The 19,391-nt window shown below is 43.6% G+C and overlaps 4 protein-coding genes across 4 annotated transcripts; all 4 read left to right on the forward strand.

Annotated features, from left to right (window-relative positions):
• The first annotated feature begins 969 nt into the window (after positions 1–969).
• LOC131104873 (uncharacterized) lies at positions 970–5,005 on the forward strand. The gene is made up of 6 exons (XM_078794568.1): positions 970–1,059; positions 1,134–1,253; positions 1,799–2,081; positions 2,162–2,406; positions 3,146–3,250; positions 4,769–5,005. Exons 1-6 carry the CDS (start codon positions 978–980, stop codon positions 4,828–4,830), a joined length of 897 nt encoding a protein of 298 aa, XP_078650694.1. The 5' UTR covers positions 970–977; the 3' UTR covers positions 4,831–5,005.
• Positions 5,006–6,342: 1,337 nt separating this feature from the next.
• tnfrsf18 (tumor necrosis factor receptor superfamily, member 18) lies at positions 6,343–8,748 on the forward strand. The gene is made up of 7 exons (XM_078794912.1): positions 6,343–6,496; positions 6,578–6,712; positions 6,814–6,945; positions 7,022–7,106; positions 7,184–7,254; positions 8,335–8,445; positions 8,518–8,748. Exons 1-7 carry the CDS (start codon positions 6,367–6,369, stop codon positions 8,640–8,642), a joined length of 789 nt encoding a protein of 262 aa, XP_078651038.1. The 5' UTR covers positions 6,343–6,366; the 3' UTR covers positions 8,643–8,748.
• Positions 8,749–9,013: 265 nt separating this feature from the next.
• Positions 9,014–13,016, forward strand: arl8ba (ADP-ribosylation factor-like 8Ba). Its single transcript, XM_058072931.2, has 7 exons — positions 9,014–9,201; positions 10,951–11,031; positions 11,127–11,200; positions 11,489–11,582; positions 11,663–11,730; positions 12,196–12,266; positions 12,370–13,016. The coding sequence occupies exons 1-7, from the start codon at positions 9,079–9,081 to the stop codon at positions 12,417–12,419; spliced, it is 561 nt and encodes a 186-aa protein (XP_057928914.1). The 5' UTR covers positions 9,014–9,078; the 3' UTR covers positions 12,420–13,016.
• Positions 13,017–13,424: 408 nt separating this feature from the next.
• On the forward strand, positions 13,425–18,840 carry edem1 (ER degradation enhancer, mannosidase alpha-like 1). The gene is made up of 12 exons (XM_058073535.2): positions 13,425–13,946; positions 14,419–14,491; positions 14,552–14,655; positions 15,249–15,420; positions 15,500–15,683; positions 16,093–16,267; positions 16,339–16,459; positions 16,528–16,698; positions 17,589–17,662; positions 17,733–17,829; positions 17,924–18,112; positions 18,678–18,840. The coding sequence occupies exons 1-12, from the start codon at positions 13,552–13,554 to the stop codon at positions 18,765–18,767; spliced, it is 1,845 nt and encodes a 614-aa protein (XP_057929518.2). The 5' UTR covers positions 13,425–13,551; the 3' UTR covers positions 18,768–18,840.
• Positions 18,841–19,391: the final 551 nt, after the last annotated feature.

The raw sequence follows: 19,391 nt of genomic DNA on the forward strand, positions 1-19,391 counted from the left end.
GTTACCAACACTTAACAACCAACATACAGAATATTAATAAGTCCTAATAATTGTATTTGATTACATAAATAAATGTTCATTTAAAATGTTTTTCAACAGTTCTGTTCAAAAACATAAGAACAAGGAACAATCCATCCCTTTAAGCTCAGTTAAAAAGAAGCACAGGTGTCTTGTCAACACAACCTACAGTATGTGGTTGAAGCATGCATATTCATCGAGAACAATAATGTGTGCGTGGTGGTTTCCATGAAGCCATATGCAAAGTACGAGCATCTTCTTACTGGCAGAAAACACTTTAAGTGGCACAGTTTCCCATCTGGTACTCCGTTACCGCAGCAGAGTGACAAAAACACATAAAGGTTAAAAACAATTCAATTGCCCAAACTTGTTTTTTTACACATTTTCCTGTGTGAGCTGGTGGCTTTGGAGATGGATGATAATCAATCATTTTCATTTTTGTAATGCTTGATTTAATTATTTTGTATATTATAGTTGTATATTTATTATTATATTTTTTACTTTTTATTATTTTTAGATTTTATTTAAAATGACATTTTTGTGAACCTTTATTGAATCATTAGTATTTTTCTATATTACATGATTTTTATATATTTAAAAATAATTTTGAACAATGCAAAGATTGATTTAAAAAATGTTGTAAAGCGTCAAATATTTTATTGTTGTACATGTATTATCATCATCAAAATACACTATTATTTTTTACATTATAAAATGATTTTAATCAACCCGAATAGAATATTGACTAGTCACTGGTAAATAATAGAATAACATGAAATTCTACTTGTGCTTTATAGCGTGGCTATGAATGAATCACCCCCATGATAAAGGAAAAATGAATAGAGGAGGTGTTGCTGATGGCGTAAGAGGCACGTGGTTGACATAAGTCAATTCTATAAGTGGTGATTCCCTCTCAGCAGGTTGCTTTACTGTGTCGTCGCATCACCCAAGTAGAAAGCATGCTTCCTCTCAGAGTGCTCTTACTGAGTATGACTTTTCATCAGCTCATTGAGGATTTGGATGCCTTGTCTTGTCCAAAAGGTAAATATGTTCCTTTCTTCTGCGTTCTGCTTGCATCTTAACAGTTGCCCTTTCCTTTGAACAAAAATATCAAGGTCAGCGGACAGTGACTTACACAAATGGGAGTCAGAGATGTCAGGTTTGTCCTGACGGCTATCACCAGCCTGAAGAGAATCGTTCCAAACAGTGCAAACCGTGCACAAAGTGTAACCAAGGTAAAAAAAAACGATTTAATATTTTCTTTCTTTCTTTTTTTAATTTATTTCAGACATGCATACTATTTTACATTATTCTTTCTCACATATACACTTACAATACAATACACTTACAATATGTATATATATATAGTATATATATACACACATATACATACACACATATATACATACATATACATACACACATATTTATATATATATATATACACATACATACACACATACATGCACACACACAACACCTCATTACTACACATGTCTGAAAAGGAGCAGGAAGAAGCAAAGCTTATTAAATCCTACCCCTTCTCCACGCCATTGCAGTTACCAATTCAATAAGTGATTTTTTTCCACACATGTAATCACAGAATCTTACATAAGACAAAACAACAAAAGAAGAGTGGGAACATCGGACACCCCAGCAAAACCCCAGGACATTGCTGAAGCACACCACCAACCCCGCCAGTCAACCCACCTGGCCCCGACCCCCCGAGCCCCTGAATTAAATTTTCAACCTGAATTAAAGCAAAGTGTTTCCTTTACAGAGTCGGGAAGCGAGGTGAAAGAGAAATGCACCAAAGAGACAGACACCAAATGTCAGTGCAGAGGAGGATTTAGTCCACTGGAGCCGGATTCTTCTACCTGCGAATGTGCTGTTGGCTTTGGGTTGAGGCAAGGAGGTACCAAAGGCAACCTTTGTGTGAAATACATGGCTTCTTCGATCAACAGTTGTGCTGAATTCATTTTGTTTTTCCGACCAGAATGCTCACAATGTGAACATGGATTTTTCAGCCGACGTCCCAACTCCCGTTGTTTTAAATGGAAAGAGTATGTGGCGTCACTCTCTTGTACAGAAAAACACCAGCGGTGTCCTATCACAACCGGCCTCTTCTTCCCTTGCATCCAAGGTGTACGTCTGGCGTCAACGTCAGCGGCAGCAGCACCTCTGACGTCCTCTGCAACAGCCAGCCACAGACATCAAACGCCACTGCGTCTGTCATCACGACTTTAAAACCCCACCGTCCACATGAAGGGGCTCAAAGTCCTGACAACACGCATCTGAATACCACCATCGGCACCGCAGAGCATCACGTGACCCCCGAGGACAAAGTACAGCCCGCCCAGCCTTCAAACAACAATAACCAACACATTGGTAGGACACTTTATTTGTGTTATTGATTCTACACCATCCAAATGTCAAGGATGGCAATCTCTTTATGGTAGACGATTGGATACTCACCAAAATACACGCATTAAGATACCATTTAAAAGCCATATATTTTAAAGGGGACCTATTATGCTCATCTTAGGCCCTTTGTATTGAGTAGTGGACTCCTACAGAGAAGCTACACGCCATAACCCTTACACAAAGCATTCTAGATCTTCCACAATCTGCACCTATTCCAGCTAGATTTCCTTGGACTTCCAAAACGTTCTGTTTTCATTCATTCCACCCACGGCCACTCTGCTGTGATTGGTCACACTCCCAAGCTCTCCAGACTAATTCCAAAGCCCACTTTCTAGTTTAGTGGGTATAGGAGGACCTGACGGCCCTCACCTTTCCATGGAGGAGCACTCATTGTCTGACACACTTTGTCAGAGGCACCGCTGGAGCCGTGGAGCTCAGAAGCTGGATTAGACGGTGCCACGTTTACAACCGTAGTGGAATGTGGTCATTACATATTTTTTGCTGTTCATCTTGTTACGTTTGTAGTTTACGTCTTGCTCCATTGTTTACACTCGGGAGCAGCTGTTAGCTTTGAGCACCGAGCGACTGGAGATCCCTGCAGAGATACGGAGGAGGAGAGGCTGCACAGCGGGAGTAAACAGTGGAAAATACTGATACCAATGCAGTCTCAACCCTACTAAATATATCATTCTGTCTTCCACAGGCATTCCCTTTCTCATCTTTGGAATTGTCGGACTGCTTGTTCTTACTGCGCTGACGTGTAAAATGCACCTTACTCCTTGTGTGAGAAGACAGCCGGCAGTGCGACGTAGGTAGTTTACATTTATTTTCTGTTGTTTCATCGCTTACAAGATGACAAGATCTATTCTTGTGGAGTTCTACGAGAAACCTCTCATGGCATCATACAATGACTGTTGTTGGGCAGGGCTGCAATTGCTCCATGGGAGGGAGGGCCGGTTGTGGATTCGATCCTCCGCCCTGCTGTGATCATGTCGAAGTATCTTTGGGCAAGATCCTTGCATTATCACACATGACACAATGTGTCCAATCCAGGAGATAAGATCTGAACCAAGAAAGTACCGGACCAGTAGCGCCAATATGCGTTTTAATGCATTCAAGTAATATAGTGTAATCGACGGCATGGTAAACCGATAGGAATGATTACTAATTACGTACAAGTATCTTGGCTTTCTGCTTTTTTTTTCACCATTGATTGATTATGGTGATTTGATGATGTGATTTGATGTTAATATTGAAAAAATATGCATAAGCAATCGGAAATATGTCGTAACCACAGTCAACAGAAACTTTGAATAACTTTAATTAATGAATAGCACGTATTTTACACACTTGTACTGCTACACATCCTCGCTTTCGATCTTGTCATCATTTTCTTCTCTGTCAATCCCCGCCTGACGTAATTGTGCATGCGCCAAGTGCGTTTTGGGGGCGTGTCAAGTCGGCTCGGGCGGCCCCAACAACCAGGAAATGGGGGCGTGGAGACGGCAAACTATTTACCACCAAAAAACGTCTTTGCTTACCACATCGACGAACGAGAAAGGTTATTATAGTTTCCCCATATTCCCCCTAGTTTTACGGCTTCTCATTCTCAATTTCGGTCTCCTTTACTGGTTTGTCGCTCTTCGTGGTGGTATAGTTCCGCATGCGTCACGTGCGTGAGCGTGCCAAGTCAATTGGAAGGACAGCACAAACTACTTACCACCAAAGAGCGTCTTTGCTTACCACATCGACGAGAAAGGTTATTATAGTTTCCCCATATTCCCCCTAGTTTTACTGCTTCTCATTCTCGCTTTCGGTCTCCTTAGTCGTTTGTCGCTCTCCGCGGTGGCACAGTTGCGCATGCGTCAAGTCAATTGGGGGGAACTTTGTAGACTTGTATGAGTGAGATGTGAGTTTCCTGTGGTTGTGGCGCCCCCATCAGGAAGTACAAGGTACAAACCAAAGTGCTCAGCTATTAAAATCTGTCCTTAATTAATTAATTCATGCTGGAGCCAGCTGTTTCGGGCGAGAAGCGGGGTACACCCTGCACTGGTCGTCATCCAATCACAGGGCACATATAGACAAACAACCATTCACACTCACATTCATACCTATGGACAATTTGGAGTCTCCAATTAACCTAGCATGTTTTTGGAATGTGGGAGGAAACCGGAGTATCCGGAGAAAACCCACACATGCACAGGGAGAACATACAAAAACCACACAGAGATGGCCGAGGGTGGAATCGAACTCGGGTCTCCTAGCTGTGAGGCCTGCGTGCTCACCACTCGGTCACAAGATGACTTCAGCTCTTTTTTTCTTGCAGGCGACTCACTGTGTCACAGTAGAAGAAAGCGGGGGATGGCCGTCCCTCCTTTCTCAAATTAAATACAGAGGAGCCCTAATCGGCCGTCATCTACTCAACTGGGATAGGCTCCAGCATGCCCTCAGGATAACTGGCATAGAAAATGTATATTTTGCAGCAATAGTTCTTGATGATCTTGTTGACCTTTAACTATATTTAACTTGTTTTTACTGTGTGGATGATGTATCCTATTAAACTGCTCACATATTATATATAAAGATTGTCATCTTTAAATGTCTGTTATGTTAATCATAAGCCCCCCCGACCCCACCCCCATCTGTGTCTTGTCTTCGGCAGACAACGATGTGGCAAACATGTTGTCGCAGGTGTGTGTGTGTGTGTGTGGTCGGGGTTTTTTCCACGAGTGACGTCAAAGTCCCTCCCATGCTTTCACAGTCTTTGTGAAATATCTGGAAACTCATAACATTACAACATCATCATAATGAACTGGATCCATTTAGTACTTTTCTACGTCATTCACAGGACAGAAACAAGCTATAAGAAATGTTATTTACTGCGTTTTAGCTCAGCACAGATTCTCTGTCTCTCAGGCTGAAAACATTGTTGTTCTTAATTGCAGCATCCTGTGGATGTTGTGGAATCTTGAAACAAGTTATTTGCTTAATTACTAGAACATTGTCACATTGAACGTGTCTGGAAGTATGATTTAAAATCTCTATTTGAAACATATTGATACACAGCGCAGAAGGCAGTTGTGTGCATGTTTCTGCAGACACGCTTAAGCCACTGGGCTTCAAAGAAATCTGCTTGTGGGTCTACGTGGCTTCTGAGAAGTCGTGTAGCGTGTGTAAAGTACACAAACTTCACCAACAAAGGACCAGGCCTGTTTTTTTTTTTACCAACAATACACTACTGTACTGTTATTTATGATCTCAGTGGGTCTATATCAAAATATCAATACAAGTTGTCACATGTGCAAAATGCATTTCACATTCAGAATTAAGACTAATGTTGAGCTTGGATACTCTGCCCGAGGCTTGGGAGCGAACTCGCTATCTTGGGTTATCCTCTTAGCTTCATTTGTACGGACTCCAATGTAACTTTTCGCCACAGTAAAAATTTGTTTAAAAAAAAAAAACAATGTGATTTGTTTGGAGCTTCTATCTATCTATCTATCTATCTATCTATCTATCTATCTATCTATCTATCTATCTATCTATCTATCTATCTATCTATCTATCTATCTATCTATCTATCTATCTATCTATCTATCTATCTATCTATCTATCTATCTATATATATATCTATATATATATATATATATATATATATATATATATATATATATATATATATATCCATCCATCCATCCATCTATCGATCCATGGAATCAAATAATTTTGTTTGGAAAAGTCAACACTTTCCCATCAAACATCCAACGTTGAGCCCAGGATGTGTTTGTTCATGAATTGGTGATATTTATAAAAAATATATTTATAAAATGATGATGTTATTTTGGTGGGCTCACACAAAGAGCAGCCAAGACTCCTCCCACAGCCAACATAAAAACTATGCTCATAAGCAGAGTGCTGTCCATCATGGTTTCTCTTCACCCCTCCATAGCAGCTCTGTATATTTTCTTGTGCAATTGGATTTTGCGATACGCTTCAGGCTGTGGTACTCATGAGACTTTGATCAACGGGAGATGCTGCTACATGTGCCGCCCAGGTAACAAATGGTATTTCATCTCATCTATCTCTACGAGAAGATAATACATGAGGGCCTGACTGATGTATCTGGGTTTTGAAGGAACATACCTGAAGGAACTCTGCACAAACACAACGCAAACTGTCTGTGAGCCATGTCCTGATGGCTCCTTCTCTGAAAAATATAACATCTTTGACAAATGTGCGCAATGTCAATCATGTCAAGGTGATCACCGAGGTAAGAACCAAAGGAGAATTTGCCGTGTGTCTATCCAGCATCTAGAGAAATCTAGACCTGCAGGAAGCGGTGTTTACTGAAGATTTATTGTCTTTCAACAGAACAAAAAGAGAGCTGCTCTCCAACCACAAACACAAAGTGCTCGTGCAGCCCTGGTTTCCTGTGCATCGACGAGGTGTGCTCAGAATGCCAGGAAAACAACTGCACTGCCGGCCAGAAAGCCGTGAAGACAGGTAAATGTTCCCACACATGAAATGTAAACAAAAAACAAACACATGGAAACTAATTCTCCAACATTCTCTGCTGCAGACCTGATGCACTATGAGTGCAAAGCAGCATGTCCTGATCATGAATATTGGGATGTGGAAACGAACATCTGCAGAACACGGACACAGTAGAAACATTCTCCTTTTTTTGCCAAGCTATGCCAGTATGAACCACCGAATGAAAACGCTGACTCTCGGTCTGCAGGTGCAGAAAGGAAGGATTCGTGGAGCAATTTCCAGGGAATGGAACCCACAACTCCGTCTGCAGTAGACACGGTACGTACATGAAAAGTCTTTGCATTGGGTTTAGTACTCAGGCTAGTACTCAACGTCAGTCTAAAACAAATAGACAGCTTCATTACGTAGCGTTACCTTTGGGATTCCAGTGTGTGCTCAAGCTAGTCGCTAGCCTGCAAGTCGCCAGGTGTCACTACGCCACTAACGTAGTTCTTGGCCATTACAATGTTCATAAGAATAATAACAACAATGTGTTTCACAGTGGCGTCATTAGGCCTATTTTAGGGGGCTTCAACCCCACCTAAAATGTTCTTAAGCCCCTCTAAATAATTTGATATTTCTTATTGATTTTTTTGTGATTTTTTTTAATAAAAAAAAAATTCTGACAAATTTCATATACGTAATAGGTAAAAGCAGGCTAATAAGCAAGCCAATAAGCAGGCTAATACTAGCAGAAGAAGAATAATGATGATTGTAATAATAATAGGCTAATTCATTCATTCATTTTCTACCGCTTCTCCTCACGAGGGTCGCGGGGGGTGCTGGAGCCTATCCCAGCTGTCTTTGGGCGAGAGGCGGGGTACACCCTGGACTGGTGGCCAGCCAATCACAGGACACATATAGACAAACAACCATTCACACTCACATTCATACCTATGGACAATTTGGAGTCGCCAACTAACCTAGCATGTTTTTGAAATGTGGGAGGAAACCGGAGTTAATAGGCTAATTAATAATATAATAATGATTATTATATAATTGATCACTGCCCACTGGACAGAATGGTTGCAGTTTTGCAGTGTGTGTACTTGTGTCAATTTAATGGTGGCCTAAAACTATTGAGTATCTCTACTAATTCTGTCCAAAAGTGGGAAAGTTATATCCCAGTTCTTGTTCGTTATTTGTTTTTTTGGATTTGGAGAACCTGCAAACTCCACACAGAGATGGCCATGGGTGGAACTGAACTCGAGTCTCCTAGCTGTGTGGCCTGCGCGTGCAGCCCTCATCAGTAATGACTTCAATAAAAATATGGGTGCCAGGTTGCGATCATTGGAGAAGAAGATGTGATTAGTCATCTTAGTTGATGTTTGTAATAATATTACTTTAACCTCTGACCAGACAACGACACCCTGTATGTGAACCTGAGCATCGGATGTGCCTTGCTGTCCGTCATTGTTCTTGTGATCCTGACCATAGCCTGTATTATCATGGCAAGGATGTGTAAAGCAGGTAAGCTGATAAAATAAGTGGTATACTGGAGAATATGGGAATGTGTTTATGTTCATGTCGCCCGTGCTTCAGGGAGAGCCGCTGATGCTGCGGCGAGCCAGCGGGAATATCACCTGTCGGTGGAAGAAAGCGGATTACAACTCCAGGCGGATTGCAGCAAGAGCCAACTCCAGGAAATAGTCACCATCTTGTCATAGATGTGAGAAAATGAATGAGTTTTAGATCCGCTGGTCACTACAGCCCTCTTGGTGCGACACGTTGTAAACAGAGCCACATGTGAATTGTGAATAAAGTTTTCTTTTAATTTAACAGTTGTATTATTTGACTTATTTTCCTCTTTGTGGCTTAAAACACCATTACCTTGTCGTTGAAACCCAGCCATAAAGGATGCCATCAAAGTTGTTCATTTGAAGGAACAATGTTGTGTGTTTTAATTTGATATTGTGCTTTTTAAAATGTATACCTGTACACATCACACTGGACGCCGCACTTCCTTATTCCTCCAGCAGGGGCGCTGTCTTACCCCACTGTGCCAGGCTGGTGATCACATGACCCCTGTCTGCTTCCCACTTGGAAAAGCCCAACTAAACAGCTGACAGGGAGGGAGAGGCGAGAACACCGCACGGCTCCAAGATGCTGGCGCTAATAAACCGGCTTCTAGATTGGTTCAAGTCTCTGTTTTGGAAGGAGGAGATGGAGCTGACGCTAGTCGGTCTTCAGTACTCCGGAAAAACCACATTTGTCAACGTGATCGCTGTAAGTGTCACCTGTAAGCTAGCTAGCTAGTCGGCTAATATCATTAGCGCTAATGACAACGATGACTAAGTGTTTACTTTGCTCTGATTGTTGCGGGTTACACACGATATTATCTTTACCCCCCTAACTCCCGTCGCCGTTTCGTCACTCAGCAACACTTTATGGTCATTCCAGTGTGCCTGACCAGAGAGTATTTGAATGAGTTGTAATGGTTAGCATGCTAAAGCTAAAGGCTGCAAACTTCAGATTAAGGCTGTCATCTGCACCAATATTGTTTACAATAACAACATGTTTGCATAGCCGTACTTTTTTTTTGTTTTACTTTAAAACTACATTTCTCCGACAAACCTGATACAACTATGAACCTTGCTAACCGCATATGCAGTAAGAAATTTAACATTATATAGATTGTTTTGCTCTTTCTTTTGCACACATTAAAACGGTACAGACCCTTCATACCAAAAGTAATTGCTGCAGCCCTCACAAATGCCACCTAATGCAGGGATGCAGAAGTTAAATTGTCCTTGGCTGTGACCTCTTGCTAGTGAAGCTGCCATGCATGTACTTGCTGGCAATGTTGCAACTTTGCAACACTCTCTGATGAGGAAATCTGGACCTGTTTTTTTTTTGCACAGCACTGGATTTTGTAGCACTAAGACATGCGTTCATAGGGGAAGAAAATCCAAGCATCACTTTGCATTCACATCTGTAAAGCATTTTACTGCTGGACAAGCATGATATTTTCACAAACGGTTGGTGCCGGTAAGGTCCACGGCTCTCGCCAGCCAGTGCTTTGAGAGTTTTCATGGAGTGGGTGGGTTGCTGTGGGACTTCCTGCAGTCATAAGACCGCTACATTCATTTCCACTTAGCTTTGTCAGGTGACTCTGGCAAGTCATGTGTGCTGGCTCTCCCTCTTTCTGTGTGTGTGTGTGTGCAAACAGTAGATGATGTGCTCACAGAGTTTCCATATGAGAGTTTCCAGATTCTGTTTTTCTAAATAATACATTATTTTACTATTCAGATTTATTTCCCTATGATATTCTTATAGCCCAGTATTAAGTATTGTTTGTTTACATTTTACATGTCAACAATACAATCAATGTATAACCTCTTTAAACTAGGTGTGTCCAAAGTACGACCTGGGGGCCATTTGTGGCCGGCAGCACATTCTTAATATGTAATTTCACAACAAAAATAAATATTAATGAAAAAAAACAACAGCAAAGATGGAAAATTCAGCATTAATTTTACAGGAATATGATTAATATTAAGAGAAAAAAGTTGTCATCATTTTACAAGAATTATGCAATATTAGGGAAAAAAACATAATTTTAGTAGCATAATGTTTAAAGAAAATTGTTTTTAAGTACAATAATAAATTAAAGAGAAAAAATGTGGCAATTTTACCAGAATAAACTCATAAGACAAATAATCGCAATAGTTGAAATATGAAAGGAAAAAATATCATTTTTTAAAGTGGTAGTATTATGAGAAACACAATATAGTTGCCATACTTGGGGAAAAAGTTATAATAAGGAAATCGGGTTCTAGAGTTTTGTTACAAGCAAACCAACAGGTGGCGCCAAACGAGTTCTTGAGCAAGCTAGAGCTTTTCTTCCTGTTTCACACACACACACACACTGAAGTGACTTTGAGAGATGTGGTCGTGACACAGAGACCCTCTGGTCGGGTGGGGGGTGTCTGAAGGGTTGTGAAGTGATGTGTCAGTGACATGTCTTTCTTTCAGTCGGGGCATTTCAGTGAGGATATGATCCCTACCGTTGGATTTAACATGAGGAAGGTGACCAAAGGAAACGTCACCATCAAGGTGTTTTTTTTTTCTTGTTTTATTTTGAATCCTCTTGATTTTGCTTGCAAGTGTGTGTTGTTTTTATTTTGAAATATCTATTTTTCATTGTGCAGATCTGGGACATCGGCGGTCAGCCCCGATTTCGAAGCATGTGGGAGCGCTACTGTCGGGGGGTTAATGCCATTGTGTAAGTACTCCACTTGTGTGTCAATTAGACCGGGATCGGCAACCTTTAGCTTCAGAAGAGCCACACAAGCCCATATACACCAAATTATGTACTTTGCATCTGGTTAAAAAGCAAAGCACACATGATGTTTTTGCTGCTTATTGCGCTGTGCTGCACTGTGATGATGTCACGCCTCCCCACCTTTGACATTTTGCAGTGAAAACGCAAGCCGGGTTAGGGTGAACATTTCCACATGGAAGCCCAAGGACCTGCATTAAACCATGGCCCCTCTGTGCTGTTCCGTTTCAGGTACATGGTGGATGCCGCAGATCGAGACAAAGTGGAGGCATCAAGAAATGAGCTTCACAATTTATTAGACAAACCTCAGTTGCAAGGAATTCCCGTGAGTGACCTTTTTTACGTCTGACTGTGTACTCCCACCAGTGGCATACGGTATATTCATCACCGATTCCGTTATTGTAGGTGTTGGTGCTGGGAAACAAAAGAGACCTCCCCACTGCTTTAGATGAAAAGCAGCTCATTGAGAAAATGTAAGTACGTACATATGACTTGGAAATGCAGGAAGTGAGTTTTTGTTTGTTATGGGTTATGGCCCCAACAGTAGCCGTGTTGTTGTTAGGATTCTTATGCTGTTGTTACTGTTGTGAGATGAGTTAACCCTCCAATGGCAATCATACTTTACGTTCTGGCGACACCTAGTGGCTGATGTATACTACTACATTCAGAAGTAGAATTAATTTCTTCATTTAGACATCTTTTTATTGCTTAAATATGCTTTTTAAACTGATAATAAGCTATATTCATCCACAAAGCAGCAATAATTTACTTTTTTTTAAACTGATAGCTAATTAAATGGTGTGAATAATGCATTGGCTCTCTCTGCTGTCAAGCACTAGAAGTGATTTGTGGTCTTAATCAAGCCTCTATCATCCGCTGTCATAAAATATTGACTGATGTTGCTGTCCATCATTTTGTGTGAACATTTTCTTTTATAGGAATCTGGCAGCGATTCAGGACAGAGAGATATGCTGCTACTCCATTTCTTGCAAAGAAAAGGACAACATTGGTGAGTCGGAGTTGCCTTTAAACCATCATCCACATGATTATGTGACACATGAACATGTCTGGTGAACTGCTGATTGATACCGTGTTGTCCCCCGCCCCCCTAGATATCACTCTTCAGTGGCTGATTCAGCACTCAAAGACGCGGAGGAGCTGAAAACGAGGGAGCGGATGCCAGTTGTTTGCCATGTAACCGTCACGCTACATCAGACGTGTCCTTAACACGCACGCGATGCACTCTTCGCCTTTCTTTTGTTCCTCCCCACCCTGTGATTTACCCACAAACTCTTCTGGGAATGCACTACCCAAAATGTCATTCTGATACCAAACCAATGAGATGTCATTGTAAAGTTGTACTATAGCTTTTGAACCTCTGTATGAACTGATGAAGCTTGGGATGCTAGGTCAGGCTAATGACGCATTGTTTCAGTCCAACTATGTATATTGTTTTAGTTTGTAATTCTGCAGCTAAGCAGGTGTGTACAAATACCGAGCTCATATGATTTTTTTTTTTTTTTACAGTACAGCGGTGTATGAATATTGTGATTCTATTTAAGGTCTGAATGATCAAACAGGAAGTAGCCTCCATGATCCTTCCTGCTGCCTCCCATTGCTGTGAGAGTAGCAGAATTTAAAGTGCCTTGTGCAATGTGTCTCCTCTCTGAAGCAACATGCGGCATGCTTGGTGTGCCTATCTGGGACGGGAAAAGACGCCAATCACTTCACTTGATTCAAATAAAGGCTTGCTTTTTAATATATGAGCTTTCCTTTTGTCATGGAAAAAGTGCTTGGCACGCCTTACAGTCGGCAGAAGCGGGTTCGAATCGCTGTCGAGCGTGTTTTCCCTGTGACATCAATTTCTGGGAGGGCTTAATTAATTCCATTAGAATTATTCATCACATAACTCGATCTTAAATGTTATGCTTCTAAACTGCATGTACTTTACTCTCATTAAAGGCAAAGGTAAATACGGTGCCTTTCTGAGTAGGCCCGCAGTTAGCGGCTTCCTATTGGCTGACGCGTTGACCACGTCAGCAGTACAGCCGAAACCTCTGAGTGATTGACAGCCGTTTGTCCAATCAGTGATTGAACACATTCCCCCATTGCTGTGACGTAGATGTACGAAAGCCAATCACAGGCCACAATCTCGGGAGGGGCCGGTTTGTTGACAGGAAGTGTAAAAACAGAAGCAGCACAACCTTCTCAGCGAAGAGTTGATCCCGATAGTAAGTCTTCTCTGTCGGTGTGTGGACACAAAGTATGCGTTTTAAGTCCGAGCCACGGCAAAGATGCAATGGCGGTCACTAGTAGTCGGCCTGGTGGTGCTGCGGCTGTCTGTTAGCTTTGTGCTCTGGCTCGCCGTCGGACTGGAACAGAGCGATAGCTTGGACGTCAATCGCCCGAAAGCAGAGCGCCTGTCCGGGGATGAGGAGACCACCGGCAACACGTGTGCAAGGGTCGAAGGAGAGCTGCCCAAAATATCCTACCTGAGCTTCTTTGACGGCCACAAGGACGACTACGTCAGGAGATACAGCTCCTTCTCGGGAGCGCAGAAAGAAGCAATGAAGGAAAAGGCCAAAGGCATGTTCTACTTCGGTTATGATAATTACATGAAATATGCTTTCCCCAAGGACGAGCTCAACCCCATTGACTGCGAAGGGAGAGGTCCGGACGTTCAGAACCCGTGAGTGCTTTAATAAATGTCTAACTACAACTTCTATTTAAACAACAAACTACCAAGTAGTGCTTCTACAGAAGCGAAAGTGTAACCGCAACAATCTTACAAAATGTTGAAATGTGGAAAAATTAAGTCTGTAAAGCAGCTGTCTTAGGGCAAGAGGCGGGGTACACCCTGGACTGGTGGCCAGCCAATCACAGGGCACATATAGACAAACAACCATTCACACTCACATTCATACCTATGGACAATTTGGAGTCGCCAATTAACCTAGCATGTTTTTGGAATGTGGGAGGAAACCGGAGTACCCGGAGAAAACCCACGAATGCACGGGGAGAACATGTGCAAATTCCACACAGAGATGGCCGAGGGTGGAATTGAACTCGGGTCTCCTTGTTGCGCACTAACCAATTTAGCTTTTAATTCTTGCTCGTCCTTTTCTGCTTTGTTGTGTAACTTTTTACACGTGACTTTTTAGATCAAACGTGAACATAAATGACGTCCTGGGGAACTACTCTCTAACGCTCATCGACTCCTTAGACACCCTAGTGGTAAGTCCTAAACGTGCACGTTTTAAACTGGACCTTCAGTGACGCTTTACCACTTCGTAGGTGCTCGGCAACGTGACGGAGTTCCAGAGTGCTGTCAAACTGGTGATTGACACCGTGTCTTTTGACAAGGACTCCACTGTGCAGGTGTTTGAGGCAAACATCAGGTAAAGGGGCCAAACAGGGATTTTTTTTACTAATAACGGAACGTATTCATGCGTGCTGGAGCCTATCCCAGCTGTCTTCGGGCGAGAGGCGGGGTACACCCTGGACTGGTGGCCAGCCAATCACAGGGCACATATAGACAAACAACCATTCACACTCACATTCATACCTATGGACAATTTGGAGTCGCTAATTAACCTAGCATGTTTTTGGAATGTGGGAGGAAACCGGAGTACCCGGAGAAAACCCACACACGCACGAGGAGAACATGCAAACTCCACACAGAGATGGCCCAGTGTGGAATTGAACTTGGGTACCTGAGCTGTGAGTCCTGCCTGCTAACCACTTATCACCGTGCAGCCCAATCAAACATCCAAACAATTTGGAGTCGCTAATTAACCTAGCATGTTTTTGGAATGTGGGAGCAAACCGGAGTGGATTTGTTGATATATTTTTGAAAACCGAAGTGGTGAGAGAGTACTGTGTACACTTAGTAGTACTTAGTAGTACTTAGTCGTACGTGTTATGTCATTGCTCTTCGCCTCCGAGTCTCATCAGTGGCAATGGTGACTGTTGTTGTTGGTGTTTGATGAAGGATCTTAGGAAGCCTCATCTCGGCTCACATTCTTCTCACGGACACCAAGCATCCGTTCGGGCGGGTGGGCTACGAGGGCTACGACAACCAGCTCCTTGACTTGGCGCAGGATTTGGCCGTGCGGCTGCTGCCGGCCTTCGAGAACACCAGCACCGGCATCCCTTACCCCAGGGTGCGTTCCATTGAGTCTTGCTTCTGGACTAGTTCGCATCCAAAGCTCCGCTGATGATTCTGTACTTTTCTTCCTGAAGGTAAACCTAAAGACCGGAGTCCCGTCCGGGAGCATCAACGAGACTTGCACCGCAGGAGCTGGGTCTCTGCTTGTGGAGTTTGGAATCCTGAGCCGCTTGACTGGAGATTTCACCTTCGAGTCGGTCGCTCGGCGAGCTGTCAGGTCGCTTTGGAAGCTGAGGAGCAACCAGACGGGACTCCTGGGTAAAAAGCATTTTGTCCATCACCTTCTAAAGATATAAAAACAGGTGAAAAGAGGCCACTAAGAAGGCCTGTGATGGGACACACCTATCCAAACTACAAAAACAAACCTCCATTTTGTTCCATCATGTGAAGTTTAGAGACGTCCCACCCTGTAGGGTGGCTGGACTCTAAGAGATAGGGGGCGCTCCTCATGGAGAGGAGCCAGTGGAGGTGGCTCGGGCATGACTCTAGTCCGGACGCCTCCTTGGTAGAACGCCGTGGGGCAGACCAAGGCCTGGGAACGCCTTGGTGTCCTCCCGGTGGAATTGAAGGAGGCGACCAGGGACCGGGAAGTCTGGTCTTCCTGACCCAAACTTTTGAGCGGGATTGTACAGCCGCCCTCAGTGTTTTGTTTTTTTTTTCCCATCAGGCAACATCGTGAACATCCAAACCGGCCAGTGGGTGGGCCAGCAGAGCGGGCTCGGCGCCGGCATGGACTCCTTCTACGAGTATCTTCTCAAGTCGTACATCCTCTTCGGAGAGAAGGACGACTACGTGATGTTCCAGGCGGCCTACGCCAGCATACAGAACCACCTGAGAAGAGGGTCGGTCCACATGGCGCCCACCCCCTTCACACGAGCACCCATCCACAGCTTCAACTTTGGTGATGTTTCAGGCGGGAGTCGTGCAACGAAGGAGAAGGCGACCCGCCCATGTACGTCAACGTGAACATGATGAGCGGCGAGATCATGAACACTTGGATCGATTCCCTCCAGGCTTTCTTTCCTGGGCTGCAGGTCAGCGTGAGCGCCCGATCCGTCTTGAAACGCTCCCTTCATCACTTCCGTCTCTTTTCTCTCTGAAGGTCTTAAACGGCGACGTAGAAAACGCCATTTGCCTCCACGCCTTCTACTACGCCATCTGGAAGCGCTTCGGAGCGCTCCCAGAGAGGTACAACTGGCAGCGGAAGGCGCCCGATGTCCTTTTTTACCCGCTAAGACCCGAGCTGGCTGAGTCCACCTATCTGCTCTACCAGGTACTGCAGTCATTTCTCCACGTCTTCATCAATACATCATCAATATATGCCTAGAATTCATACATTCATTCATTTTCTACCGCTTATCCTCACGAGGGTCGCAGGGGTGCTGGAGCCTATCCCAGCTGTCTTCAGGCGAGAGGCGGGGTACACCCTGGACTGGTGGCCAGCCAATCACAGGGCACATATAGACAAACAACCATTCACACTCACATTCATACCTATGGACAATTTGGAGTCGCCAATTGGGAGGAAACCGGAGTACCCGGAAAAAAACCCACGCATGCATGGGGAGAACATGCAAACTCCACACAGAGATGGCCCAGTGTGGAATTGAACTCAGGTCTCTGAGCTGCGAGGCCTGCGTGCTAACCACTCTACCACCGTGCAGCCCAATCACAAAATCACATCCAATATTCCCATCCATCCATTTTCTATGCCACGGGTACACCCTGGCGGGGTACACCCTGGACTGGTGGCCGGCCAATCACAGGGCACATATAGACAAACAACCATTCACACTCACATTCATACCTATGGACAATTTGGAGTCGCTAATTAACCTAGCATGTTTTTGGAATGTGGGAGGAAACCGGAGTACCCGGAGAAAACCCACACATGCACGGGGAGAACATGCAAACTCCACACAGAGATGGAATTGAACTCGGGTCTCCAAGGCCTGCGTGCTAACCACTCGACCACCGTGCAGCCTGAATTTCCCTTTAGTTTCACTTGACATTATAGTTGTATAATATGTTACAGTAAAGTGTATAATATTTCATGCCTACTGTTTATGTGTGTGTGGGGGGGGGGGGGTTAGAGTATAAAAGTAGGTTTTAAGACTCCTCAGCCCCCCCCCCCCTTCATACGATGACTCATCCTTGCGGCAGGCAACCAAGAATCCTTTCTACCTGCACGTGGGGATGGATATAATCCAGAGCCTGGAAAGGAACACCAAAGTCAGGTAGACGTGTTTTCCCAGTCAGTCGTGTTCCCGTCCTTCTGGTGTTGACGCCAGCAGTTGTTGTTGCCAGATGCGGGTACGCCACCCTCCATCACGTGGTGCACAAATCCAAAGAGGACCGCATGGAGAGCTTCTTCCTCAGCGAGACCTGCAAGTACCTTTTCCTGGTAGGAGCCGCACCGCCGCATGTCACGTGGGGGAAACGGGGGGCGGGGGCCGGGGGGGGGTCACGCCGCTTTGACTTCTCGTTGCTCCCCGCAGCTCTTCGACGAGGACAACCCGCTCCACAAATGGAGCAGCAAGTACATCTTCACCACGGAGGGACACCTGATGCCCGTGGACAAGCGCTTCCGGGAGAAGGGATGGCGGGGCGGGGGTCGGCATGAAGACGAAAAAGCACCCGTGGAGATGCCGACCGAGCAGGAGCCGCCCGCCCGAAACACCAGCAACGTAAGGACATGAGTATTTGGAATAATAACGACTTCCTTGACATTTCCAAGCTGACACGTCCATGCTGGAGCCTATCCCAGCTGACTGTAGGCACATCTCATTTCTTTTTATAGTGTTTTTATCATTAAAATAAACATTCTGGTAAAATATAATAAAAAAAAATAAATGACCAAATAAATAAATACAAAAAATTATCAACTTTTTAGTAATTAATTATTAAAATAAACTACATTATTTTAATAATTAATTAGCAAAAATAATTGATTAATTAATTTTAATACATCTTATAAATAAAGATTGGCAATCTACTTTTACAGATTTTTTTGGAACGAGTAAAACATTAAATATAATTTGAAATGTGTATTTGATCAATGTTTATTTGTTTTTTTTAACACATCCGGTATATCCGGACTTCCTGTCAAATGGCGAGGGCGTCTCCCTCCCATCTTCATTGAAATGTCTGCAGGAAAAAAAAAATCACGTGAAAACTCTCCCAAGACCACGTGACCTTGACGGCATGATGGAAGACAAAGATGACATTTTTTTTTGTTTGTTTTGCTGACAGTGCATCAGGATCCCCGAGGCACGGCGCTACACCTTGCCCCTGAAGAGCGTCTACATGAGGCAGATCGATCACATGGTCGGACTGCTCTGATGACGATCACTGAGGATCCGGAAGGAGTTAAGATACATGGACCATTTATTTCACTGGCTGAGATTGTTATGTTGTTGTGTGTGTGTGTGTGTGTGTGTGTGTGTGTGTGTGTGTGTGTGAGAGAGAGAGAGAGAGAGTAAATGAGGATAACCACGTGGTCCCGTATGTGAACTGATCTGGTGTGGTGTTTAGTGCCTTGGACTTTTATGATAAGGACACTTTGCACTCTATGTCACTTGGAAAGCCTGCCTGCGTGTGTGTATACACGCATGTATACATGTTTTTACATGTGTGTTTACATGCATGTATACATGTTTTTACATGTGTGTATGCATATGTGTTTAGGCGCATCCAGCAGCCAACACATAGCTTGTCATAGAAGAATGAGAGCGGCCACTCCTGCTCTTTTTAAAGTGCCTTTTTTTTTAAAAGCATCATTTCAATATTGTTGCAGTCCGTCCTTATGTACACGCTCATTCCTCCATGTTTTTTTTTCCCCCCATATGACTGAATGGACTGACGATGTATTTTATTTTGACGCGATTGCACATCTTCTGCTAATCATCTCAGGGTTTAAAGCAACAGGAAGTGATGTTTAGTATAGTCAGTCATTGCCTACAATGT

The sequence above is a fragment of the Doryrhamphus excisus genome, linkage group LG11 (assembly GCF_037039965.1).
Source record: "Doryrhamphus excisus strain RoL-2023G ecotype Guam linkage group LG11, RoL_Dexc_Guam_v1.1, whole genome shotgun sequence".
NCBI classification, from domain to species: domain Eukaryota; kingdom Metazoa; phylum Chordata; class Actinopteri; order Syngnathiformes; family Syngnathidae; genus Doryrhamphus; species Doryrhamphus excisus.